Raw genomic sequence first — 26591 nt, 5'->3', positions numbered from 1 at the left:
TTAAAATATACTGATTTTTTTTATTTTGTTTTGTTTTAGTCGCTTACTGAATGAATCACTTTCAGCATTTACGAGTCTGTTTAAGAAAGAAAATTCTGATTGTATATCTATCTATTATATATGTATGTGTTGTGTGATATATATATATATATATATATATATATATATATATATATATATATATAATTTATATATATTCTCTCCCCAACTCGACTGACCTGTGTCAGATCAGAACAAGGAGCCAGCAGCGCCATGCCAAAATACATGTTGCCAACAGGAAACTTAACACCTTTTGGAAATCGCTCCTTTAAAGTGAATAAAATTCACAGCATATTTAAAAGATTACAATTTTCATATACCGACTATCTCCATCCGTCAATCTGTCAATCCGTCAGTTGGGATAGATTTAAAACGTTCTTAGAGAGAAGCGGATTGCTCCCCAGTCCAGTATTCACGAAGATGGATTCCTGGATTCCAGGATTCCAGCGAGAAAGTATTTCCAGTCTGGGGGCTCTCTACGCCGGTATTTATTGCGTACTTTGCACAACTAATACTTCCTCGTGAGATCTATCGCGAGTTGTTGCTTCCTTGTGTGAAATTGAGGAAGATTCAGGAAGATTCAGGAGGATTTGTATGCAAGAGAAATGGTCCCGTTACTCCTAGCCTCTTCCTGAGGTGTGTTTACATTTGTTTGCGCTTTGGTTTGTTGTTTTTTTTATGTTTATCTTTTGGTCTGTTTGTTTGGTGTCAAAATAACTTTTGAGAGGTGTTGGCAAATTTCGAGATATGTATATGTATGTACATGTATGTGTATATATATGTATGTATATGTATATATATATATACTACGTATATATATATATATATATATATATATATATATATATATATATATATATATATATATATAAATATATAATGAATAAAATGTAAATGAATAAAATCATTTCATTTATTATATCTTCAATTTTTCTAGAGCATTCCAGGAACTTTATCCCTCACAGAAAGCAAAAAAAAAAAACTAAAGAAGAAGAAGAAGAAGAAGAAGAAGAAGGAGCATATGCAGAAGTTCAAATCTGCGTGCGAATTTAATCCAGGAAACGCCACGTTTCAATATTTCGTTTTTGTGCGGAGGAAGGATTTCAGGTTGAAGCTGAAGAGAGAGAGGGGGGAGGAGGAGGAGGAGGAGACTGAGAAAGGGTGAGAATTATTACAGAACTGTGGAAAAAGGGGATAAGGGAAGGTATAACAGAATTGCTTCTAGGAAGCTGACTGAAATGAAATTGAGGGAGAGTGTCCATACTTTTCTATCAGAAATATGCGGTGAGAGAGAGAGAGAGAGAGATTCAAAAATCGAGAGAGGAGATAGATTCAAAGAGAGAGAGAGAGAGAGAGAGAGATTAAAAAGTTGAGAGATTCAAAAGAGAGAGAGAAGAGAGATTCAAAGAGAGAGAGAGCGCGATTCAAAGAGAGAGAGAGAGAGAGATTCAAAAAGAAAGAGAGGGGAGAGATTCAAAAATAAAGAGAGAGAGAGAGAGAGAGAGAGAGGTCCAAAAAGAGCGAGGGAGAGAGAAATTCAAAGAGAGAGAGAGGTTCAAAAGAGAGAGAGAGAGAGAGACTCAAGTTGCGATAGATTCAAAGAGAAACAGTGAGAGACAGAGAGAGGGAAAGAGATTCAAAAACAGAGAGTAAAGAAAAAGATTCAAAGTGAGAGAGAGAGAGAGAGAGAGTCAGCGAAAGTCCTCAAAGAATACTCTGCTACAGATATAAAACTTATCAAATTATGCTTAGACCAGCCAGGATCGTTTGGAAGATCTCAGATCTATATTCCAGCTATGGAAAGAGAATCAAAAGTAAAACCGAATGAAATCTGGAGGGCTGAGAAGAAAACGTAAGAGGAATAGAGGAGGATGGAGGAGAGGATGAAAAGGGGAATGGAAGGGGAGGGAAGGAACGAGAGAAAGCGAAGGGGAAAGATGAAATTCTCCAGAGGCAATATATATTTAGGTAACTTTCTCTAGGTCAAAGAAAGACGTAGATTTTGATAGGTGATTGTTTAATTGTTTTATTCCATTCGGAGATTCAATTTGATCTGTCTTTTTTTTTAGTTTATTTTGTTTATTTGTTGTTTGTTATGTAAGCAAAAACTGGAAAATTTAGCACAGACGTTATATTGTGTTGTACAGTTTTAAGGAAGTATATTGATATCGTAGGTAGGAATTTCATAGTCATTAGTTTACTTACATATATGAATATATATATGATTATATATGTAATATGTGTGTTATCTTTAAATATTTTAGTTACATCTCCATACTGTTTTTATATTTTAATGAAGACAGCCCTGAAATATCTTTTTGTACAAATACGAAGTTCTTTTGTGATAGTGGAATTTTCCTAAACGCACATTAGTAGCTGTCTTCAATATATATAGTATATATATATATATATATATATATATATATATATATATATATATATATATATATATATATATATCCCAAATATACTCAAATCTCTCTCTCTCTTCTCTCTCTCTCTCTCTCTCTCTCTCTCTCTCTCTCTCTCTTTTTTAACGACAGGTCTGGGATAGATAAGAAAATTCAAATACCCATCCATCGACATTTTATCACCACGATGGGACTCAATTTTATATCATTCTGTTGTGTTACAAATATAACTCAGTGAATACAGGATACATTTAGATATCGATATCATGTATTGCATGAATACAGGATACATTTAGATATCGAATCTGTACATCATGTATTGCATACAAAAGTCTCTCTCTCTCTCTCTCTCTCTCTCTCTCTCTCTCTCTCTCTCTCTCTCTCTCTCAATCTGTACAAGGTGTATAATTTGTATATATATGCATACAAAAATTCTCTCTCTCTCTCTCTCTCTCTTATTGTATGCTGGGTACTTTTAGATGTACAATTCCTCTATATGCATACAAAAATTTTCTCTCTCTCTCTCTCTCTCTCTCTCTCTCTCTCTCCTTTCACGTGTTTCAGTTTTTAATTTCCCATGACAGAGAATGTGCCTTTTAATCAAAGTTTTAATTTCAGTAAATATATTTTTCGTTTCTTGTTTTTAATTTCTGGCTTTTTTTCTCTCCCATTTTTTTGTATGCAGATACAACGGAAATTTGGAAAGATGGATAGAAAATCAACAAAATGCATACAAAAATATTAGTAACTCTCTGACTCTCTCCTCTGGCACTCTGTGGAGTTGGAGCCATCAGGTGATTATTTTTTGATATGTAAGATTTTGTAAGGGTCGTGTGTTTGTATTTGTAAGTCTTTAAGGAATGTGAGATTGTTTTTATATACACACACAAATGTGTGTCTCTCTCTCTATATATATATCTATCTCTATATCTCTATCTCTATCTCTATCTCTATCTATATACATATATATATATAATGTATATATCTATTTATACGTGTTTCAGTTTTTAATTTCCCATGACAGAGATAATAAAGACTTCATTTTATTGCCACCAATCAAGACCTTTTATCCTGGTCACTTTCATCAAACAACTTGCCTTTTTAAACACTCACACGTTTCTTGTTTTAATTTGTGTTCTTTCTATTTATGTTTATGTTTTTTATTCCTCCTCTAGGTCCCTTTTTTTTGTTCTGAACCCCTTTCACAGATGGTTTTCAATTTTAATTTACTGTATAAGTTACCTTCATTTTAATGTAATGATTTTTAAAATTTTGTTCAACAAAACGGTGGGAAAAATTTTAGTAACTCGATGACTTTTATTTCTAGCTTTTATGATTTTACAAAGAATTTTATTTGGAGCCATTTTAATTATTTTTGATATGTAATTTTGTATCCGATAATCTACAAACGTTGGAATAAAGAAATGCTTGTATATCTGTTTTTATATACCCTTCATTGATGCTTTTATATATATATATATATATATATATATATATATATATATATATATATATATATTATAAATATATAAATATATATATATATATGTGTGTGTGTACACACTGTATTACTCATTCATAAATTTTTGGGTAAAATACCTTGCAAGTATAAATTTTGCCTCACTGAACTTGTATCTAAGTAATCTTAATTACTTATACTTTATTCGTTTGTCAGTCTTTGTTAATAAATTACCAAAAATATTAAACAAGATTCAAAGTACTTTGTGTTTATGTTCTGAAAACGGCTTGGACAGACACTAATTGTGTTTTTATATCAATAAATCACCTAAAATATTGAATAAAATGTAAAGTGCTTTTTTTTTATATTCTGAAGACATCTTTTAGAGACACTAATTGTGTTTTTATATCGATAAATCACCTAAAACATTGAATAAAATCCAAAGTGCTTTTATTTTTATATTCTGAAGACATCTTTTAGAGACACTAATTGTGTTTTCATATCGATAAATCACCTAAAACATTGCATGAAATCCAAAGTGCTTTTGTTTTTATATTCTGAAGACATCTTTTAGAGACACCAATTGTGTTTTTATGTCAATAATATTGAATCAGATTCACGCAAACGACTCGTATGCATCCACCTTACTCTCTCGAATACCTTGGCAGCTGCTTCGGGGTCGTACAATAACTGCATTCGAGTGCCGTCATCGTTTTGTGAAATTCTCCTCCAATTCTCCTCCAAATGCTGCTGTGTCGCCCTCGCAACGTCTCATTTATCATTGCCAGGTGCCTGCCTGCCCGGCTTAAACGTTGCAATTGCACATCCTAACTATAATCTTGCAAACAAGATGAATTGTTGATTAAGACGGTCGGCCTTGCCGGGTTGATGCTCGTACGCGCTCAGAAGTGAACCTTGGAAATGTGTTAGATTCTGTTGTGTCAGTTGAGAAGAATGAGGTTGAAATACTTATTATTATTATTATTATTATTATTATTATTATTATTATTATTATTATTATTATTATTATTATTATTATTACTCAGAAAATGAACTCTTTTCATATGGAACAAGCCCATCATAGGGCCCATCAACTTGAAATTCAAGCTTCCGAAGAATATGTTCATTTGAAAGAAGTAACAGAAGATATTAGGACATACAGGAAGAAGAGATCACTTATTAAAAAAAGATAAATTACCAAGTTAATAAATATATAAATGAAAATGTAACTAAATTATTAAAATACAAGGAGAGTTGTTTTAGGGAAGTAATGCATTGCATCTTCGCTTGAATTTTTTGGGGTTCCAATTGCACAGCATCTTCGAGGAGACATTGTGCAAATAACAAAGATATGAGGTACTCGTGCACAATACTTTCCACCAGTTTGTGTAAAATTTTCCGAGCACCGTCCGCTAACTAAGATACATCACTCACTGTCTCTATAATTTCATTTTAGCTAAGAGCAGAATCTTAGAAGCAGCTGTAATTAATTACAGCAAGCGTATTAGTTTCCACAGAGGATCTATAAACTAGATTTATGAGGCTGTTCCTTCATTAAGCTCTATACCCCTGAGGAACGCCAGTGTGACGAAAAGTCGTGAGAAATTTGTTCCTTACACAATTCTCCGCCGTGTTCGTTCTTGTTACTTTTGCTGAGAAGTTGAACTGTTCCTCAATATTTTAGGATATAAAGATGATTAATTATTATTTTAGGTTTTGATTCGTTCTTTTTCATATGAAGTGAGGACATTCAAAAAATATTTTTTGTGCCTTGATAAATAGTTTTTCATTATTCTTTTTTATTCATCAATATTTGACTCGTGATTAGCAGAGGATACAGTAGCTCTCTCTCTCTCTCTCTCTCTCTCTCTCTCTCTCTCTCTCTCTCTCTCTCTCTCTCTCTCTCTGCAGATATAAAAATATCATTTAGAATTTTGAGTATTTCATTATGGAGGCAATGTTACGGTTTGGTTCGAGTTAATTCCGTTTTTAAGGTGGAATAAACAAATCCTTCTTAAAAATAATTCCTCTATGAAGATAAAGGAAAATCATTGATTCTTTAAGGTGGGAAAAGTCATTCCTTTTATTTAAGGTGGGAAAAATCATTCCTTCTTTTAAGGTAAAAAAAAAAAAACAATAATTCCTATTTTGAGTGAAAAAGAAAAAATAATTCCTTTTGGGTGAAAAAAAAAATCTTTTTTAGGTGAAAAAATGTATGTAATATTTCTTTTAAGGTGGAAAAAATAAATCCTTTTTGTGGTAAGAAAAAGTAATTCCTTATGTGAAAAAAGATCATGCCTCTATAAGTAAAAAAAATTTTTTTAGATTGAAAAAATAATTCCTTTTTTTATAAGTTGAAAAATAATATCCATTCGCTTTAAGGCAGCACTTCCTTTTAGGGAAGCTTGAATTCCAAGTCAGTGGCCCCCATATGCACAGGTTTCATCTTTTGAATATAATAATAATAATAATAATAATAATAATCAATGGACAGCTTACTCACCTCCTAACGAGACCCTTCAATAATAATAATAATAATAATAATAATAATAATAATAATAATAATAATAATAATAATAATAACCAATGGACAGTTTGCTCACCTCCAAACGAGACCCTTCAATAATAATGATAATAATAATAATGTAACTAAAATCTCACCACCTCGACAGATACAGCCTGGATGTCGTGGAGAGTTCGGAGGGCGTGAGATCCGAAGTGAGAATCACGAACGTGGCCCCCCAGGACTCAGCCGTCATAGCCTGCACCGCCTCCAACGCCTACGGGAGCCACACCCACCACATGGAGCTGAAAGTGCAAGGTAAGGGACGAACTTCGGGGTTGGGCGTGTATAGCATGGGTGGTCCGTGGGCGTTTATGTGTCTCCGTGCGTTCTTGGTTTCTTCTGCCGGTGTGGTTATAACTGCTGTTGTGGTTATAACTACGGTTGTTATTTGTGACTGCGATTGTTATTATAACTAAGTTTGTTATTATAACTACGATTGCTACTATAACTACTATTGTTATAACAATGATTGTTATTATAACTACTGTTGTTATGTAACTATGATTGTTATTATGACTACGATTGTTATTATAACTACTATTGTTATTATAACCACTGTTATAATTATAACTACATTTGTTATATCTACCGTTGTTATTAAAACTATGATTGTTATTATAACTACTATTGTTATTCTAACTATGATTGTTTTAACTATATGTATTGTTATTATTACTACTCTTGTTATTATAACTACGATTGGTATGGTAAACTACGTTTATTATTATAACTATGATTGTTATAATTACCATTGTTATTATAACTATGATAGTTATAATTACCATTGTTATTATAACTACGATTGTTATATAACTACTGTTGTTATTATAAATACGATTTTAATTACAACTAAGATTGTTATTATAACTAAGATTATTATTTTGACTTCGATGCATTTTATTTATAACACGTAAAAGCGAAAAATATTATTATTGTAACAAACGATTGTTATTATAACTGCATTTTTATTTGCAAACACTTCAAAAAAAAAATCATAAAAAGTTTGATCACTGCACAGTATTGGAAACTAGAATTTACACGTTCCAGCTCTAATGGAATTACTTGCAACATAAAAGCATTCCAACATTTTTTTGATGACTAATAACATAAAACATGGGAATTCAAATGAAAGTTTGCGACCATTAACATCCTGATTTCATTTGGCGAAGTTGCGTCGCGGGGACGACTTGTTATTTTGTAGAGTGGTGAATATTTTAAAGCTGATTAGCAAAATGAGTATATTTATTTTCGTATAGGTTGCTGTTTTATGTCGGCTTTTCCTAATAGTCGCTTATCTAGTATGTGAGTAATATTTATATTTTGTTTCGACGACTAAATCCTTTTTAATTGGTAAAATTAATATTTATCATTCCCGAAAATTATGAATAAATACATTGGCCATTTTGTGTCGCCGTTTCGTAACAGTCACTTATCTAGTCTGCGAGTAATATTTTTATCCCATTCCTGCCAATAAATCTTTTTTAGTTAGTGAAATTAACTTTTATCATTCCCAAAAAATTATTATGAATAAATTCTGTTGACTGCTTAACATTTTCTTCAAGTTAATTAACGTGTGACTACAGAATAAATGAAATATTTAACCTTTCCTTCAAGTTAATTAACGTGTGACCTCAGAATCCATGAAATATTTAACCTTTCCTTCTAGTTAATTAGCGTGTGACTACAGAATCCATGAAATATTTGACCTTTCCTTCAAGTTAATTAACGTGTGACCTCAGAATCAGAATTTCCGTCAAGTTAATTAACGTGTGACTACAGAATCCATGAAATATTTAACCTTTCCTTCAAGTTAATTAACGTGTGACTACAGAATTCATGAAACATTTAACCTTTCCTTCAAGTTAACTAACGTGTGACCTCAGAATCCATGAAATATTTAACCTGGCTCAATCCAACAACTTTTGACCTCTCCTCAGACGCTCCCGAAGCTCCCCGCGACCTGAGAGTGACCCGTGAAGGGAGCAGGTCAGCCACTGTGACCTGGGCAGCACCTCCGTCGCCAAATGCCCCCATCACCCATTATTCAGTTCAGCTGAAGACCCAGACAGGTAGGATTCCTTTCGACAGTTGATTCGCTTTTAACACGAGAGGTGGCGTAGGTCTGTACGAGACAACCAATATCAATGCCCGAGAGGTTGCTGGCCTCACTTTGCTTCGACGCCACTAGTCGTTCCTTGGGGCATATAATCCCAGAGACATGTAAAGAAATTATGCAAGTTATGCAACACGAGTTTACAAAGGTAAAAAGTAACTATGTTGCATACACAGCATATTGCATAGTCTAGTGGTATTTAGTCTAGTATACATTAGGTCTATGATCCGTTAAAGCAGAATGGGCCCTAACCTTCGTTTCTGTAGCCAAGTGAGGGTAAAATCTTCAACTTTTTTGGACAAAAAAAATTTTATTTATACAAGGAAAATTGAAATATTATTGAAAATATTATTGTCATAAACTTTTATGTACGTAAAATAACAATGTTATTTAAACAATAGTACTAATATATTAATATGTATATATATATATATATATATATATATATATATATATATATATATATATATATGTGTGTGTGTGTGTGTGTGTGTGTGTGTGTGTGTGTGTTTGTTACAATTCTTAACTTGGATGTTTTATTTTCCTCGAGATAGAGTTAACTGGATGTTTATATATTTGCATATATTAATATTTGTATAATATATATATATATATATATATATATATATATATATATATATATATATATATATATATATATATATATATATATATATAGTATATATATGTGTATTCACAAATATTAAGTTATAAATGTTGTATAATATCCAGATCACTATATCTCGGGGATAACATACACTCAAGAGAAATTATAATTAATAAGTGACGTTCTTACCATCGATGTTTAAGTATATATATGTGTAGGGGTGCGTTTTAGTTTCGTTGCAGTACTAGATATTTTTTGAGTTTTTATGGTAGGTAAGAATGTCCCTCCAAAAACAGAAAGTCATCACGATTATCCGTTCCAGAATAAACTCAAGAGTGTCACTGAAACTCATGCCTTTTTTAGTCACTCACTAAATTCCAGCGCAACGGAACCTGTACTGTATAGGCTATTATTGGTCCTAAGTCCTTGAAAGACACAACTCCTTTTTCCACCATGCAACTGGTGTTATTCCATTCCTTTTTTGAATACTGTGTCCTCATCATTTCTGTTTTGTTATATTTAATCTTTAGTCTCATCTCTCTAGGTGTTTATAGTTCCTCAATGGATGGGTGGGTATCGTTCTCAGCTAGCGCTCTGCTGGTCCCGCGTTCGATTCTCCGACCGGCCGATGAAGAATTAGAGGAATTCATTTCTGGTGATAGAAATTCATTTCTCGTTATAATGTGGTTCGGATTCCACAATAAGCTGTAGGTTCCGTTGCTAGGTAACCAGTTGGTTCTTAGCCACGTGAAATAAATCTAATACTTCGGGCCAGCCCTAGGAGAGCTGTTAATCAGCTCAGTGGTCTGGTTAAACTAAGGTATACTTAACTTCCAGATGTTTATGAAACATCTTGTTCACGAGGTTACTTTAAGAGAAGCGTATATTTCCAAAGCGTATATTCCTACGCAAAACTGGCTAAAATATTTGCTAGGTCCTGGGGAAAATAGATAACTTTCTGTAGGTTTCTGAATATTTATAAATTACAAGGCTTTTGCCTACTTTTATAAATTTAAGACTCTTAGTAAATGCAAGCTTTCGTGACGCCTGAGAACCTTTTAATCGTCGTAGACAAAGAAAGAAGTGTATTACCGTCATGTTTGCAAGTGATTTTAACAAAAGATATTTATTCTTCAGCAGAAATAATTATTGCAGTTCGCTACCTGCTGATTTATTCAGATGAAACTGTTTTTATTTTTTTGTGAAAAAAAAATTTTAACATAATTATCAAAGGTGGATGTTAACATCATAACTGTTAACCAATGTCAATATTTGTTTTCCAACGCTCAAATCAAAATCGTGCCTATTTTGACTATGATTCTATCTAGAACTTGTGCATGTTTTGTTTATTCCAGTAATATACTGGATATATTTGTTGTTTATTTTGCTATTGACTCTATGGAACATGACGTCATTCACCTTATATTGATTATAGTGATATTTATTTAAATATGAGTAATTATCCTTTCGTAGCCTCTTGGGAAGATGTAAGCATCAGGCAGTTACGAGCCGAAGGAACCAGCACTTCCATGGTTCTCAAGGACCTCTTGCCAGCCAAGGTCTACCAGGTGAGTCACATTTTGTATTAGAACCAGCTGATTTTAAACTTAATGTGAGAAGATATATTTCAAGATTATTTATCAAGGGTATCTTTCAACATCAGTATTACTTTAACCCCCCTTGTAAATCTTGAGTTTTAATCTTCTAGGGTGAATTTCCTATTACCTTCTGTTACTTCTTTCAAGTGAAACCCATAATATTCTTTGGAAGCTTGAGTATCATGTCAGTGGCCTCTGTGGTGGGCTTGTTCCTTATGAATAGGGTCCATCTTCTAGATGATAATAATAATAATAATAATAATAATAATAATAATAATAATAATAATAATAATGTTTTGTTGAATTCATCAGCTCCTAGTATACCATGAAGTATTTAGTAGAAGGAGAGTTTATCATGTAGATTATTTTGCATAAATCAGGTAAATTCGAGTTCGTACATTTCTGACACCTTGGGAGAGCAGTTATCAGTTGCAAACGTGTACCTAAACAAGTTTTTGTTCCATTGCCTCGTGCTTCATTGTTTAATTGCTTGAATTTATATGGAAAACAACTCTGACGTTTATCCTGTTTTGTGACATTTGTAGTACAAAGCCTAAATGCATTTATTACAAGGCTGAATCATTTCATGGGCAGAACAAACCTTAAAGGTGTAAAGAATTATACTTTCAGGACTTATTCATTGGTACTCTGTCAGTGAACAAAACCTTTTGATGATTCCTTTATTCCCACTAGCCGTCCAAAATACTTTTATTACAAGTCTGAGAAATTTTATGGGTAAAGCAAACCTTAAAACTCCTAAGAATTATATCTTCAGGACTTATTCATCAGGATTCTCTCAGTGAATAATCTTTTGGTTCCTTTACCATCACCACCAGGTCAGAGTCATTGCTGTGAACAGCGTGGGAGACTCACCCCCCTCGGAGCCCTTGACTCTGAGGACTCAAGGAGAAGCCCCAAGTGCTCCACCTCTCAGTGTCAAGGCCATTGGGATCAGCCCTAAAGAGGTCCAGCTGACGTGGTCACCACCAGATCCTGACACTTGGAATGGTCAGCTGCTCGGCTATTACGTTGGCCACAGAAAAGAAGGGTAAGCGACTTTGTTGTGAATTGAATTGAACCGAATATAGAATTTAGGCCAAAGACCAAGCACGGGGACCAGTGAGGCCATTCAGCGCTGAAACGGAAACTGACAGTAAAAGTTTAAAAGGTGTAACAGGAGGAAAACCTCGCAGTTGCACTATGAATCATTGTTAAGAGAGGGTGGAAAGTAAGATGGAAGAAAGAGAATATGAAAGGGAGTACAGTAAAAGGAACAAAAGGGGTTGCAGCTAGGGGTCGAAGGCATGCTGCAAAGAACCTTAAGTAATGACTTTGTTGTGTGGGGCTTGAAATTTTCCACCAAATGAAGAAGTTTCCTATGTCAGAGAGAAGATAGGTACCTTTGTCGTGATTATTTAATTATTTATTTATCATTTTTATTTTTCATTTCCACTTTACCCTGGTTACTGTACATTCTGTATTGAAAACTACTTGAGTTACGAAATATTTGTAAACTAGATTCTAAATTTGCGACCCCTTAAGAAACAGAGTAGATATTGCAGTCACTTCTGCTCTTTTAGCAAACGACATTCAGATAGGTGCACGAATATGCAAAGTTTATCAAATTTTTCGATAACGATAGGAGTTAAGAATGGAGCCAGAGACTGAAACGTTCCGATTGTGGTGTTTTTACCAAAATGTTGATTTCTGTAAGTAAATTATCCTTTGAACGATAGAAAAACGTGTCCCGAATCTCATCATTTTAGTGTGTCAGGAAATTACGAAAGTTCGCTTTGTCTTCGTTTATCATATATAGTCGTAATTTCTTACCGGATCTCCAAGTTTGAATTATATTTATTCCAGAGCTCTTGGAAGTGGGCGTTCATTCAGCTTCGATACAGTGGGTATGACGGGTGGAAACGAGGAGACCTGGACTGTGGGCAATTTAGAAAGATACACCCGTTACATCTTCGTTTTACAAGCCTACAACAATAATGGACCCGGTCCACTGTCAACTGAGGTATCAGCCTCTACTCAGGAAGATGGTAAGATATGATATGAAAAAACAAACTCTCGCGTCAGGAGGTACTTTTTTCTTTAGTTCTGTTTTAAGTCTTTGTCATGCATAATCCCTTTCTTGCTTATAAAAGTGCCAGTGTTTTTTCTTTTGAAGTTTACGTGTTGGTAGGAATAATTCTCTGTATCGTGGTACTGTAAGTAAATTGCAAAGAAAGTAGGTTCTGCTTATACCTATGACATACTTTTAACTAACATAGTGATTTATGGTTTTTGAAAGACTTGCTGTATCTTATTAATTATGAGTTTTCCTGCCTCATGGGAGTTACACTCCTCGAGTTCTTGTTTTGTCCCTCTTGGATAAAAAGGCTGGTGGGTGCAACTTATCATTTGGCTGAGCCTTTCCAATAGTTCTTACTTCCCTCAATTAGCTGACTACTGTAGTCCTATTTATATATTCTTAACATCCCTAAGAGGTGGAAAATCAAGTGAGCATCGTGCAAAAGGCAGGAATGCAAAACTGAGTGAGTTGTCTGTCTTCAACTGACTTCCCCAAATGATGAACAAACTAGACAGTGTCTTAAATGCCATGGAAAGATTATTCCTGTCTCGGTTCTGTTTTCTGTTTCCATTAATGATATTACTCTATATTTTACTTCTAATATTACTTTATGTTGTACTTTCCTCAGTACCAGAGGCTCCCCCAGAAGAGGTGACCTGTGTTGCCCTGACTTCCACTCGTGTCGAGGTCTCATGGTCGCCCCCTCCTGCCCACCTGACGCATGGGGTAGTTACTACGTACACCCTCTCGTACACTCCTATGGATGACCACACAGGTGAATATCAGAGCTATAGTATTTCATTTGAGTTCTTGGTCGTGTTTAAACACTCCTGTTAAAACTATCTTCACAGTTCTAATAATTTACTTACATTTTTATCAGTTTTATTTACTTGTTTATTTAATAATTAATTTTTCCTTTTCTCATAACTGATCTCTTCTTAGTGTGTTTCCCATTACCTTCTGTTACCTCTGTCAAACAAACACCATAATATTGTTTGGAAGCTTGAATTTCAAGTCTGTGGCTCCTGTGGTGGGCTTGTTCCATATGAATAGGGTTCATCTTCTTAATGATAATAATAATAATAATAATAATAATAATAATAATAATAATAATAATAATACACCATAGTCTTTTGAAGCTTGACTTTCAAGTAGCCCCTGTGGTGGGCTTGTTCCATATGAATAGGGTTCATCTTCTGAATAATAATAATAATAATAATAATAATAATAATAATAATAATAATAATAATAATAGTCATGTTTTGGTCAGGTTTACCTCCTGGAGAGTCTCGTATCGTCAACGGCCAGAGTGCAACCATTGGGGACTTAGAACGGTATACGAACTACTCCATCACTGTGGCTGCAGCCACAAGAGCTGGCCTAGGTGTCCCGTCTGAGCCAATCAACTGTGCCACAGAGGAAGATGGTAAGATATAATGATATATAATGTTCAACTGTTATTTATTAGCTTTTATGTATGAATCTCCTTACGAAGGATGGGTGAATATGAAAGTTAATCGTTTTGATTTTAAAGTACACGTAGCTTTACAGAGATATTGTACCTGCACAAACTGTCAGAAGTACTGTGCAGATATCTGAACCCTGGGGTTATTTTTGAAGATTACTCACAGAGAGTACAGTTGAACATAGATTACTTGCAGTGAGTACAGTGGAGCATAGGTTACTTACAGTGAGTACAGTGGAACATAGATTATTTCCTAGTGAGTACAGTGGAACAGATTACTTACAGTGACTACAGTAGAGAACAGATTACTTACAGTGAGTACAGTTGAACATACATTACTTAGAGAAACTTTAGAACATATATTTGTATGTATTTTGACAGTACCGCAAGCACCGTCGAAGATCAAAGCAGTAGTGAGCAGCAGTAAAAGTGTCAAAGTGGCCTGGGACGCCCCAGAGAGACTACATGGGCTTCTGACTAAGTACATTCTGTACATCAGGTCTCCACCATCCAGAGACCCTGCCAGGCGAATATTGCCACCACAGGTATGAATATCCTCATATAACAGAATTAGTTATGAGCTACAGGTAACCACATCCTCAGTGGACGTAGGTATCTGCTGAGGATTTAGTAAAATTTAAAATTAGTTATTGAATAAAGATTCCATTTTGTGAGAGTAGCATTGGGAAATGTTGACCGTTTGCCTTTTAAAGAAAATTCTTGTATTTTCGTCATTTCAGTGAATTGCCAAATATTTTTTAGTGTCATTAATCTGTCTCATACTTCACTTATATCTAGGACAGCAAATTACTTGTTAATCCCATACGTCATGGTGAGAATGTTTTGAGGGAAAAAAATCCTTGATGGATGATGAGATTTAGATTTAAACTTCACAGATCAAACTACATTTTGAAATGAATATCATTACGAGACTCGTTCTATTGTATTGTATGATTAAGGGAATTATCTTCGTCCACTCCAGACAAAATGGTTAGAAGTGACAGATCTCATGCCCCAAAATCGATATGAATTCTGGGTAACGGCGTCTACTCGTGTTGGTGAAGGACCTCCGTCGCCTGTTGTCTCTGCAACTCCGTCAAACACAGGTATTTCATGTTGAACAGGTATCATTTATATAATTAAGAAATCGAGAAACCAGATCTTACTGTATTTTATTTATATTAATATACTGTCATTATCCCTGATTAAGTTACTGAAGTAGTTTTGACTATGTTACTTCCATTTCCGAAGTCGGTGCTGGAGTGTTTAGTGTCGGGGGTGACATCTACGTCGCTCGGGGCACTGACGTCGTGCTGACCTGTCCTCACGTGGGTCGACCTAAGCCTGCTGTGACCTGGCGAAGGGACAATGCCCCTATTAACTCTGAGAACAGGTAAGGATGATGCCATAAGTTCTTAATTGAAATATTGTACCACGTTTTAAAATTTCAGATCTTTTTTTTTAGTTTACAGTTTACTAATGCTACGAATTATAAATAAAAATGTTACTACTCCACATTTTAACATTTCAGGTCTTTTTTGAGTTTACTAATGCCATGCATTTTGAATTAAGATAGTATTCTACATTTTGAAGTTTCAGGTCTTTTTTGAGTTTACCAACACCAAGAATTCTAAATTATAATAGTATTCCACATTTTAAAGTTTCAGGTCTTTTTTTAAGTTTACTAATACCAAGAATTCTGAATTGAAATATTACTCCACATTTTGAAATTTCAGACCTTTTTTTTTTTAGTTTACTATAATAGTGCCATGAACTCTGAATTGAAATATTATTCCACGTTTTAAAATTTTATGTCTTTTTTTTTTTTACCTTCCAAACCTCCTGTCATGTTTTCTTTGGTAGATACGTGTTGCAACTCGATGGCGGCTTGCTCATAAGAGAGTGCCAGAGAGCAGACTCTGGAAATTATTCCTGTCACGTCACGAACAAACATGGCTCAGATCATGTCTTGTACACACTTGTAGTCATGGGTGAGTTCTTTGCTGGACTATATTTTTGCCTGTAAATGGAATTTGGATTCCTGTATGTATATTCAAATATTTGTGCATAGAGGTCGTGTTATTTGTATTCACACTATTGACTTTCACTATTCACCTTCTACAGTGCCACCTGCTGCCGTGTTGTTACACTCTATGGGTGCCACACCCAACGAAGTCACCATATCTTGGCGACCTGTTGATGACGGTGGGGCACCTGTCAGGAAGTTGACTCTCACCTGGAGACCTGACCAAGGAGAATGGAGAGAGATTTCCCTGGCACGTCATTTGACCCAGTATACTCTCACTGACCTGACCTGTGGCACAGAGTATCACTTGTATCTTACTCTGCATAATAAGATTGGTAAGATTGTAAGCTAATGTTTCTGTGTTTTCTTTTAATTTGCTATTTTTGGATTTTGTGTTGAAGGGAATGAATTATTTTTTTTAAAACTTGGTATTTGGTATTTTGTCAAATTCTGGTAATGTATTAGACTTAAATACCTTTCTGACCACTGATTTTGTTGGATGTAATGGGAATTAATAGAAATGAAATTGTGTTTTATTCTATAGTGTCATTAATGCATATCTATTTAAAACATATTCCTAAATTTCCTGAGCTTAAACAGTAAGTCTTCTGTTATGTTGAACTGTCCCACTAGTCTTTTGAGCAGTGAAGTTGAACGTTTGAGCTTATTAGCCTCAGTAGCCGAAGGCCATTTGTCTAGTAATCTTATCTTCAGTATGTTGTCTGCTTGTTATTAGGAAGATATTACCGGGAGTTCCCTCCCTCAAGAGAGAAGCTGAAAATATAAAATAAAACAAAATCACTTTTATTCTCTTTGTTGTGGCCTAATTTACATTCCTCTTATTTAAACGTCCCCTTTGTCAGGCTTCATAAAACTGCTTTGACATGCTCTAGAATTTCAGTGATTTGTAGCTTTTTTTTTACGTGCAGGTGTCTTGAAGATTATATCAAATAGCTATAAATGCTAGTAATTTTATCAGAAAATCTCTTTAATTGATATATTTAATGCTGTAAACCAAACAACGATAAATCCAGGTCAAGTCGTATTTTTAAATTGGTAAAATCATGCAAATTTTTGTAACCCTAATTTTGATAGTGATGGCTTAAAATTAGAGGGATAAGTATGCCTCATGGAAACTTACATCTGACCGATTAAGGAAGTGGAAAGACATGTATAGATGATAATTTCATAAACATGTTGCATATCCACATCAATAGAAGTAGGGAAAGGGTATAAACTGTTTAATTTATTTAAAATCATATCCCATTTATTTTGGGGTTCTTCAGGTCCAGGAGCTGCCAGCGAGGTCATCACCGTTCGCACCAAAGGTTCGCGCCCAACTCCCCCGCCCCAGCACCGCCTGATTACAGCGAACACTACAGCAGCTGCTTTTCGTCTTGCATCCTGGGTCGACCCTCAGTGTCCAATCTCACAGTTCATCATCAGAATCAAACCAGCAGGCCAGAGAGACTGGCAAATAGGTGAGTAATACTGAGGACAGTAGTGAATTTAGCCTTAAGGTTCTTTATGGTGTCCCTTTAGCCACTAGCTGCAGCCCCTTTCATTCCTTTCGCCCTATCTCCGTTCATACTGTTTCTTCCATCTTACTTTCCACTCTCTCCTAACAAATGTTTCATAGCTTAAGTGCGAGGTTTCCTCCTGTTACACCTTTAAAACCTTTTCTATTCCCAGTTTCCCTTTCAGTGCTGAATAACCTCATAGGTCTCAGTGCTTGCCGTAGCCTAAATTTTATATTCCATTCAGTTCCAGTAGCGATTTTTGAGAAAGGAGTTTGTGGTTAGATCTTGACATTCATCACAATTTAGTGGACTATCAATTCAATAACATTTGTTATCTTTCCAGTGAGTGGACGGCTGCCAGGAACCCAGAAGGAGTATTCAGTGGGAGAACTTGTTCCAGCCACTCCGTACGAAGTCAGCGTCACTTCAAACAATCCAGCTGGTGAAACTACTGCCAGCTACAGTTTCAACACACTTGGCATCACTGGGGGTAGGTGCCACTTTCTGGTAAAAGTGGTGCCCCTTATTGGCACTTTCTGTAGCTTAAGATGTGAACTTCATTGCTGAAATATGTTTATCGGAGTCATAGTATAGCTCCAGATACCAGATTTCTTCATAATTTTCCTGACATGACCCCTTTGTGTTTTATCACCTGTTTTCAGAGCACATACAAGAAGGCTTAGGATCCCTTGGTGGGGGTATGATAGGCACAGCCGTTGGAGTAGGACCCTCACCAGAGGATGTGTTTACTGACCCTGCCTTCATCGTGCCCGTGGTCATATCCTGCATTGCTCTCATATCTATCATAGTTGCCATAACTCTGTGCCTTAGGAGAAGTAAGTGAAAGTTATATTTTAAAAAATAATCAGTCATAATTTTTAATGTTAGTCTGAATGGATTTGCAAGTATGATTATGACTTTAGTCTAAAATGAGGTCTTTGAATACGTTGACGAATTGTGAATAGCAAATGTTGTGACAAATAAGAGTTTGCCTTTGTCAAGGAACTTATCATCTATGGTTTAACAAATGCATCGTATTTAGGTAAAAAAAAAAAAAAAGTTCAGTTAGCTTACATTCTATGAGAGAAAATCACATTTTATTTCTTTAGAAAAAGACAGGCCACTTAACCAACATCACCATTACTGAGTGGTGCTTGGATGGCTGAGCTTCAGGATATTAAGGTTAATTTGGTGGATTTTTCAAATTTGCTTCCGTGGGGATCTCGTCTAAAATAGTTATCTTAAAAGTTTTTTTAAACATCTTCTTCTCACTGTATGAGGGAAGGTACCCAACACTGTATTTCCTTGTGTTCATATGTATCCAATGATTATTATTTGACTCAGACAAAATTAAAAACTAATAGTAGAAATTCAGTCCAGGTTTACCTTCAAAAGTATCAGTGTCTTCTTTCTTTTTGTTAATTTATATGTTCTCCAAATTCCCCTTTAGGACCAATGAACGACCAAGACGGCGCCACTCCCAGTGATGGAGTGAGTGATCCATCTGCAAATTCGGTTGCAGAGAACAAGAGCAATCTTGCAGCACGCGAGCAGTATTACGCAACAGTGAGGAAGCCCGCGCCTTCTCCTATCCACGATGTCAGCGCGTTGGAACAGATTCCAGGTTAGTAGCTTTTACGAGAGTTGGATAACCAGGTTGTTGTGGATTTCTTAGTATTTCTGTGCGATGCATTTCGAAGGTAGCTCCAATCACAGGTGATAGGTGTCAATCACAGTTTGTTTAAATTAATATGAAAAGAATTTTGATGGCATTTTGTTACTTCAGAATTAAATGGTACATTTTGACATTTAGGCACAAGTAAACAGTATGTGCTGTTTGTATATGCTTTATAATCCACTGTATGATCAGCAACTTTTCCTAGTTATTTAAAAAGTATTATATTATCAGTAGCTGTCAGTGCTGTTTATCTCAGCCATTCAGAGCCCTTCAGTTTTCATTAACTGTGGTTAGTAGTAAGGAACTATTTGACAGGTATTTTGGATGTTAGGAGGTGCAGGGGTCTTGCAAGTCTTAACATCAATCTTAAATTAAATTGTAGCATTATAAGTGTTCGCAAAATTACTGGTTACCAATAAGCATTCATAATTACCCATAAAACTGCAGTCATCCTTCTCAAGTTAAGTGTATTTGGTTCCGGTTCATAAAAAAAAAATAAATAAATAAATAAACAGGAACTTTTCGATTTGACCCTTCAAGTTTGGCCTTAAGGACGTCGAGCCGTAGATTTGCTCAGACTTTTCATGCATCCTCCTTCTCTTTTAGAATATGCAGAGGACATATACCCTTACGCAACTTTCCAAATCCAGCGGCAGGAGGACACATTGTCTACACACTTCCAAACTTTTGTGTACCAGGACCCAAGGAGAGCAACTGTAGAGACACTAGCTTATAGAAAGGTGAGAAGACTCGTTTTTCTGACTGGTGTAATGTTGGGCTTTCATCATCCCGAGTGTAAATACTAATAATAACACCTCAACTTAGCGGACTTCTGTACTTATCAGCTTCGTTATCATGATTGTTTTTTGCTATGCTGCCGTTTTAGATGGGAAATATTTTTAGATCTCTCTGAAACTGAATTAATTTTTTTTTTTTTTTTAATATGGTGGATCTCTTCTTTCTGTATCCCTTTACTTCCTCTTACTTCCTCCCAATGAACACCATATTCTTTGGAGGCTTGAGTTTCAAGTCAGTGGCCCCTCTGTGCTTGTTCCATATGAATAAGTTTCATCTACTGAACAATAGTAATAATAATTGAGTGTGAAGTACACACAAGTTTTCTTTGGGAACTATGTTAAGTTGAGGTGCTACTAAAATAAAATAATATCACGTCCTTTGGAACTGGTGGGTTGGGGAGAAAGAGATGCTCTGTATATGTCCACAATAAGTGTTTTCATTTTGTAACTTTCGATATTCTTAGTTTCTGAATTCTCTGTAAATTCTTCCAGTGCTTTGCAGAAAGTCTTGGCTCGAACAAGGTTTAGTTAAGCAGTAAATTACAGTGACCAATAAGAGCATGGAAAATGTCAACAAAAACTTCCATATTGATCAGAATTGTAAAATGATTCGTGTTATTTGAAATTGTTCGGAATAGTTTCCTCAACCTTTCATGTTACATCTAATGATGTAACTAACAATAATATTTTATGTTTTGATAGTCAAGTGATCTCTTTCAGAACTACTAAACTCTTGGTGGGACTCAGTTGATTATTTGTACAAATGCCTTCTTTCATGAAAGTGACCTTATTGGTTTCTGTTGGCCACTGTTGCTATTTGCTATCCTTGTGGTGTTCAGTTATCATCTCTGTAATGTATTAATAATAACACCAACTTCCTTGTGGTAGCAGGTTAGTAAAACTAACAGAAGGAGTCTATGAATTCCATAGGTTTTAATCATAGAGACATTAAAAACAAATAAAGCATCCAAGATCATAACTTGAATAAGAGTTGAATGTAATTCAGATATGTTCAAAAGTAGACTGCTGTAATTTATAACTGATTTTTTTAAAAATCCTAATGTGATTTCAATTGTATTACTCTCTGATGTGTGGAAAAAAAAGTGAGTAGAATCCATGTGAGAAGGATAAGCCCAGTTAGAATTTCTGCGTTTTCGTCCATACTTTATTTAATGAGTACTGTAATTCACAATTCACTATGTAGCTGCAGCCACCAAGCAATAAGAAACCATTGCCACAAGCTACAGAACTCACCAACTGCTGATGTGTGTGCACTGTCAATCTTAAGTGTGTTGGCCATAAGCAATAATTTCAATGTTTCAACTTTGCACAGTTAGATTTCAAATTTATTTCCTTATGTCCAGGTTCTGTATCTGTTTACCTTTGATGAAGATGTGCATTTTTATGTGTAAGTGTTAATTTTATAAACAGAGACAGTGTAGATATTCAGGTTAGAATTCAGTGACAGAATTTGTCTTCATGGAGTGCTGGTCGTAATTAGTTTCCACCTCAGTTATAATAATCTTAGGTTATTGTATGGAAAATGCCTCAAGTTTTCACTCAATGATTTTAGCAGAATGTTTCAAACACAGTACTGTATCATTTCAACTTGTGAAGTGCTTGGGGATCAGACTTTATAAGAACAAAATATGATTGTAACAAAGACAATGCGTTGAATATTAAGAAGTAGTTTTATATCTCACTGCAATATATATTTCTTAGTTAAATCTAACCTATACTTTACACTTATCATTCAACTCTAGAGATATGTCTAAAAGATATGACTTACATAAAAGTCATGACAGTGCACTGACTAATATCAGGAAAGGTATCAAGATTGTGGTCTTGGTTGCAGTATATGCAAAGGTCCTGACAGTCTCATAATGTAGATTTCTTCAGTACTTAACCAATTAAAAGCTTGGCTCATTCAGTAGACTAAGATACGCTATTAACTATTGTGGAAATCCTTCTTAAACTTCCTTCTACCTTACCTTACACCAATCTTAGGCTTAGATGACAATTTCCCCCAATAGTTTAATAACTCTGGTGTTATGTTATTTGGTAGAGTGGTAGCGGCAATGGTGGTGATGGTAGAGAGGGCAGGGGAGGAGGAGGAGGGGGAGGAGGAGGAGGAGGAGGAGGTGGAGGAGGAGGAGGAGGAGGAGGAGGTGTTGGCGGTGGAGGCAGGAACATAGACCGAGATAGCGATGAGTACGGAAGGATGAAGAGGTGCCGTCTCAAGTATGGCGGCGATAGTGAGGATTACGACGACAGCCTTAACAGTGACACAGACACAGATCACGCTGCCTCCTCCCGCACTGAGAGTTCGTCCCACCTGGACGACAACACCCACCACACACCCATGTCGTCTAGAAATCACCACCACAGTAAGTTTCTTATCTGCCTTGCACGGGAGGTATCTATGAAGTGGCGTCTATAGCCAGATGATATCCCTCCGTTATAGCCAGGGTTAGATTTCCCCAATATAGCCAGGGTTAGCTTTTCTTTCATGCCAAGGAGTCCTCATATTTAGCTGTTAAGATAGACTGCATGCAAATCCAACTGTTGTGCATGGCGTAGTCTCTACTATGACTTGCATTTATGTTCCACTGATGTAATTAATATAATATTTTGATTATTATTACTCTACTCCTTGCAATACTTCTCAGAGATTTACTGTAGTTCATTCTGAAAAAAGAAATATATTATTTGTTTTATGTTACATTTGAGCTTGACCCTTTTTATATGTACGGTAATTTCTGTATGTGAGATAGCCATGTATGTTTTGGATATTCTACAGTAGATTTTTTAACTCTGGTGCATTGCCATGAGGAAATATAATTTCTCATGTGTGTACCAACCGTCCATAGTTTTAGTTGATTATTCCTTTTTTTCTTGTGTCCAGAATTACTTATCATTTACTCCTTACTCACAGAGGTTGGGTACACTAAGGTCAAAACAGAATAAAAAATTTTTAAAGTATCAGACTCAGAATTTATTCAAGTAAAGCAGCATTATGACTTTGGAATACTGTAAAAACACGAATTTGACCACCTTGACCTTAATGTAAGACTGAAACTGAATTGACATAGGTGTGAGAGTATAATAATTTTCATTTTTGTCACACCTGCCGGCAGACCTGCTGTATGTGGCTTCAGACGCCAGCACAGTTGCCTCCCCACTCTCAGAGCGCAAGTCCCTCCCGAGCAGATCCCGCTCCAGGTAGGCTAATTATCAGTCAGTATAATTCAGGTGTGATCGTTAGCAGTTAATGATTAAGGTATGATAATTAGAGGTCAGTAATCCAATGATAATTAGAAGTCAGTAATTCAGTTTGTCTTGTGCACTTGCATAGTTGCTGACGTTAACTGTTGCCTTATGCTAGAGCGGTCCTTTGCTCGAAATAGCATTTCTTTAAAGAAATTAGTGAATATTTTTCTTTATATTTAAGTCCAGTTATTAGTATATTTTACAGTCGGTGTGCAAGACTGAGTTAAATCACTCGCTGCATTTGAATTGCAAGTTGTTTCAGGCTGGCCAGCAAATTCATCACAATTGTTCACCCTCTGAGCCTACAGTTTTCGTGTGAGAATCTTATTAATATTCTCTCTCTCTCTCTCTCTCTCTCTCTCTCTCTCTCTCTCTCTCTCAAGCCAGTCTTTTTCTGGGGTAGACTTTATATCAAGAGTAATATTCAGTGAAGCTGCAAACCCATGATTCTTCAATCATCTTCATGCATTCTTATACAGTTCTTAGGTAAAAAATAAATAACGTGCTTTCAAACCTAGTGTGTAACTGAAGGCACCAACTGTTTTGTGAAATTATATTGAATGTACTTGGTGAAATTATCAGATACATTTTATATTACAGAAAAATAATTTATTGTTCATCAGTTATCTCTCCTTTTATAGTATACAGTACTATAAGCCTTTGACCTTGGAAAAGAGTTACTGGTAACTCTCTGCATCTGTCTTCCTCAAGTCTTAAACTAAACTTACCTACCTCCTTTCTCCCCTTTGGATCTAAGCCAACTCTTTTCTTTTTTCAATTCCAGTACACTATTGTACCCACATTTCTTTCAGGTCTAGGCTTCAAGAGGGCACCCAGTTGTCTGTTCCAGTTCGCTTTCTCATATAAAAACCCAATTTCAAAAATAATTGAGTGATTGAATTTATAGTTATAGCACCTACTGCATTCAGTGATTGAGGAAATATAACTAATTTTTCTAATACATTTAGTACGCTGAGTATATTTATACATTAAACGCGATGAGTATGAAACCCTTATTTGGTATATAGGCGTTAGCATATTTAATTATCATAGTTAGAATTAAATACCCATTTTTGCCATGAATTTTCAGTTCTCAGTGCAATCACTTACCAGTGAACATTTCATGTGTCTGTTTAATCGTAGGCATTGTCTTAAATAACCATTCTCACCATGAATGATTTATGGTTCTCAGTGCAGTTACTTAACATTATCAACTTTATAAGTGAATACCTGAGTTCAATATCCATGTCACATTTCAAGTGTCCGTTCATCTTATCATTATGAATTTTACAAAAGTGTCTGTTCAACATATCCTTATCAACTTTACAAAAGTGTCTGTTCAACATATCAACTTTGTAAGCGAATATCTGAGTTCAATATCCATGTCACATTTCAAGTGTCTGTTCAACATATCGTTATCAACTTTACACAAGTGTCTGTTCATTATCAACTTATAAGTGAATATCTGAGGTCAGTCTCTATACCCTTTTGACAGGTCCAGCGGGAGTGGCAGCTACGCAGTAGTGGGGATGCCCAAAATGGGCAGCAGCAGCAGCTCCGCGAAGGTCCCTATGGGAGGAGTGGGCGTGATGACGACCGGTGGCATGGGCATGGTTCGCTCCCACGCCCATACCACGCCCGCCCAGAGCCTTGATGCCTTAGAAATGAGCGAGACGGAGTGCGACAGAGACAGCAGACGGAGGAGCAGCAGCGGCAGGAGAAAACACACTAGTTTTTCTATTGCAGTGTAAAAAAAAAATTACTGAAAACATTAGTGTCAGTGTTTTTCAAGTTGGGGGGCCGGGGGTTGGGGTAAGGGAAAGGGGGTAGTTTCAAGAGATTTCGGGTGAAAGATACTGAAGTTTACAGTGACTTCTTGGTACCTCACGTGCAACAACATTCAAAGAAAAAATGGTGCATTTGTTTTAAATGCCATATCAACGTGTTTCTCATGTAATATATCTCACGTATTTTATGAATTTACTCCTAAGAAAATTGTTGTTCTGCTCTTCTTGACTGGGGTGAAGCAACACTCAGTCATTCACAGTTTACAGACTGAAACATCACAGCAGACTGTCATGTTTTGAAAGTTGTTCTTCCAGTGCTGTTCTTCATCGTTTTTTGTGAATTTTCAAGGTCTTCAGGAAGGATGTTTCCATGTTATCAGAGAGCTTTTATTACGTCATTCCAGTGCACATTCATGTTATTGCAAATGTAAATAGTGCTGGCTGGAGATAGAGTGATTATCATGTTGACTGGAAAAAAAAATTAATCCAGTTTTATGTACATTTTCATGTATGTTGAAATTCACGTTTTTGTAGAATTGTGTTTTCCTTTCCAACATTCTTCTCCTAGAAGTTAATTTTAAGAGTTATCTCACAATCTTTACTGGAATAACATTCTATATTGCTCCAGTTCCTACTAGCTGTACATTCTTTGGGTTGAGAAGCTAGTATGGATGGAGGCTCACCTCCTAGATGTATTGTTTTTTAATTAACCTGTTTAAAAGCAGTCCTGTTCACCTCCAACAAGGCGGTGGTATTTGAAATTTCTTTCATTATACGTGATAGTCCAGAAGGAAAGTGGCTGCTTGAATAAAATTACTAGTCATTAATCATTTTAGAATGAAAGAAGTGCTGAATAAACTGTGTATATATAAACAAAACAGATCGAGAGGAAATGACCTCCATCTAAGAATTCAGCTTTTACTTTCCACACATTGTTATGGAAAATAAACATCATTCCTAAGTTCACATGTACGTACATTTATTAGACTAAAGCGTTATTCGTTTTCGTCCTTGATACTTGAGCATTTAGCCAAAAATCTCCACGGTAAGTTTACGAAACTGCAACGTGTTTAAATGAAACTGACGAGAGAAAAGGAAAAATACACTAATAAACAAGAAGGTGAAACTGTGCTCAAAATTAAGAAATTAGAACGTTTACGAAAAGCAATGAAAAACAG

At 35.4% G+C, this 26591-nt stretch overlaps 1 protein-coding gene across 7 annotated transcripts in view; it reads left to right on the top strand.

Moving 5' to 3' along the window:
• Nucleotides 1-25949, top strand: part of LOC136832667 (cell adhesion molecule Dscam2-like) — a 787908-nt gene extending 761959 nt beyond the window's left edge. For 3 of the 7 annotated variants that reach the window (XM_067093965.1, XM_067093962.1, XM_067093963.1), the window contains exons 18-37: nucleotides 6582-6730; nucleotides 8413-8544; nucleotides 10669-10763; nucleotides 11630-11841; nucleotides 12657-12838; nucleotides 13499-13645; nucleotides 14126-14296; nucleotides 14717-14880; nucleotides 15318-15441; nucleotides 15587-15728; nucleotides 16199-16326; nucleotides 16460-16696; nucleotides 17648-17842; nucleotides 18225-18371; nucleotides 18544-18717; nucleotides 19332-19505; nucleotides 20166-20299; nucleotides 22422-22743; nucleotides 23494-23578; nucleotides 25122-25949. In XM_067093965.1, coding sequence (XP_066950066.1) covers nucleotides 6582-6730; nucleotides 8413-8544; nucleotides 10669-10763; nucleotides 11630-11841; nucleotides 12657-12838; nucleotides 13499-13645; nucleotides 14126-14296; nucleotides 14717-14880; nucleotides 15318-15441; nucleotides 15587-15728; nucleotides 16199-16326; nucleotides 16460-16696; nucleotides 17648-17842; nucleotides 18225-18371; nucleotides 18544-18717; nucleotides 19332-19505; nucleotides 20166-20299; nucleotides 22422-22743; nucleotides 23494-23578; nucleotides 25122-25377 — 3370 coding nt within the window. In that variant the 3' untranslated portion in view covers nucleotides 25378-25949. The remainder of the gene's footprint in view (nucleotides 1-6581; nucleotides 6731-8412; nucleotides 8545-10668; nucleotides 10764-11629; nucleotides 11842-12656; nucleotides 12839-13498; nucleotides 13646-14125; nucleotides 14297-14716; nucleotides 14881-15317; nucleotides 15442-15586; nucleotides 15729-16198; nucleotides 16327-16459; nucleotides 16697-17647; nucleotides 17843-18224; nucleotides 18372-18543; nucleotides 18718-19331; nucleotides 19506-20165; nucleotides 20300-22421; nucleotides 22744-23493; nucleotides 23579-25121) is intronic. The other 4 variants (XM_067093969.1, XM_067093968.1, XM_067093966.1 and 1 more) reach the window with 3 other exon arrangements.
• The last annotated feature ends 642 nt before the right edge of the window (nucleotides 25950-26591 follow it).

Source organism: Macrobrachium rosenbergii, chromosome 50 (genome assembly GCF_040412425.1).
Source record: "Macrobrachium rosenbergii isolate ZJJX-2024 chromosome 50, ASM4041242v1, whole genome shotgun sequence".
Classification (NCBI taxonomy): Eukaryota; Metazoa; Arthropoda; class Malacostraca; order Decapoda; family Palaemonidae; genus Macrobrachium; species Macrobrachium rosenbergii.
The sequence above is the reverse complement of the archived record's forward strand: the minus strand, read 5'-3'. Positions and strand labels throughout refer to the sequence as shown.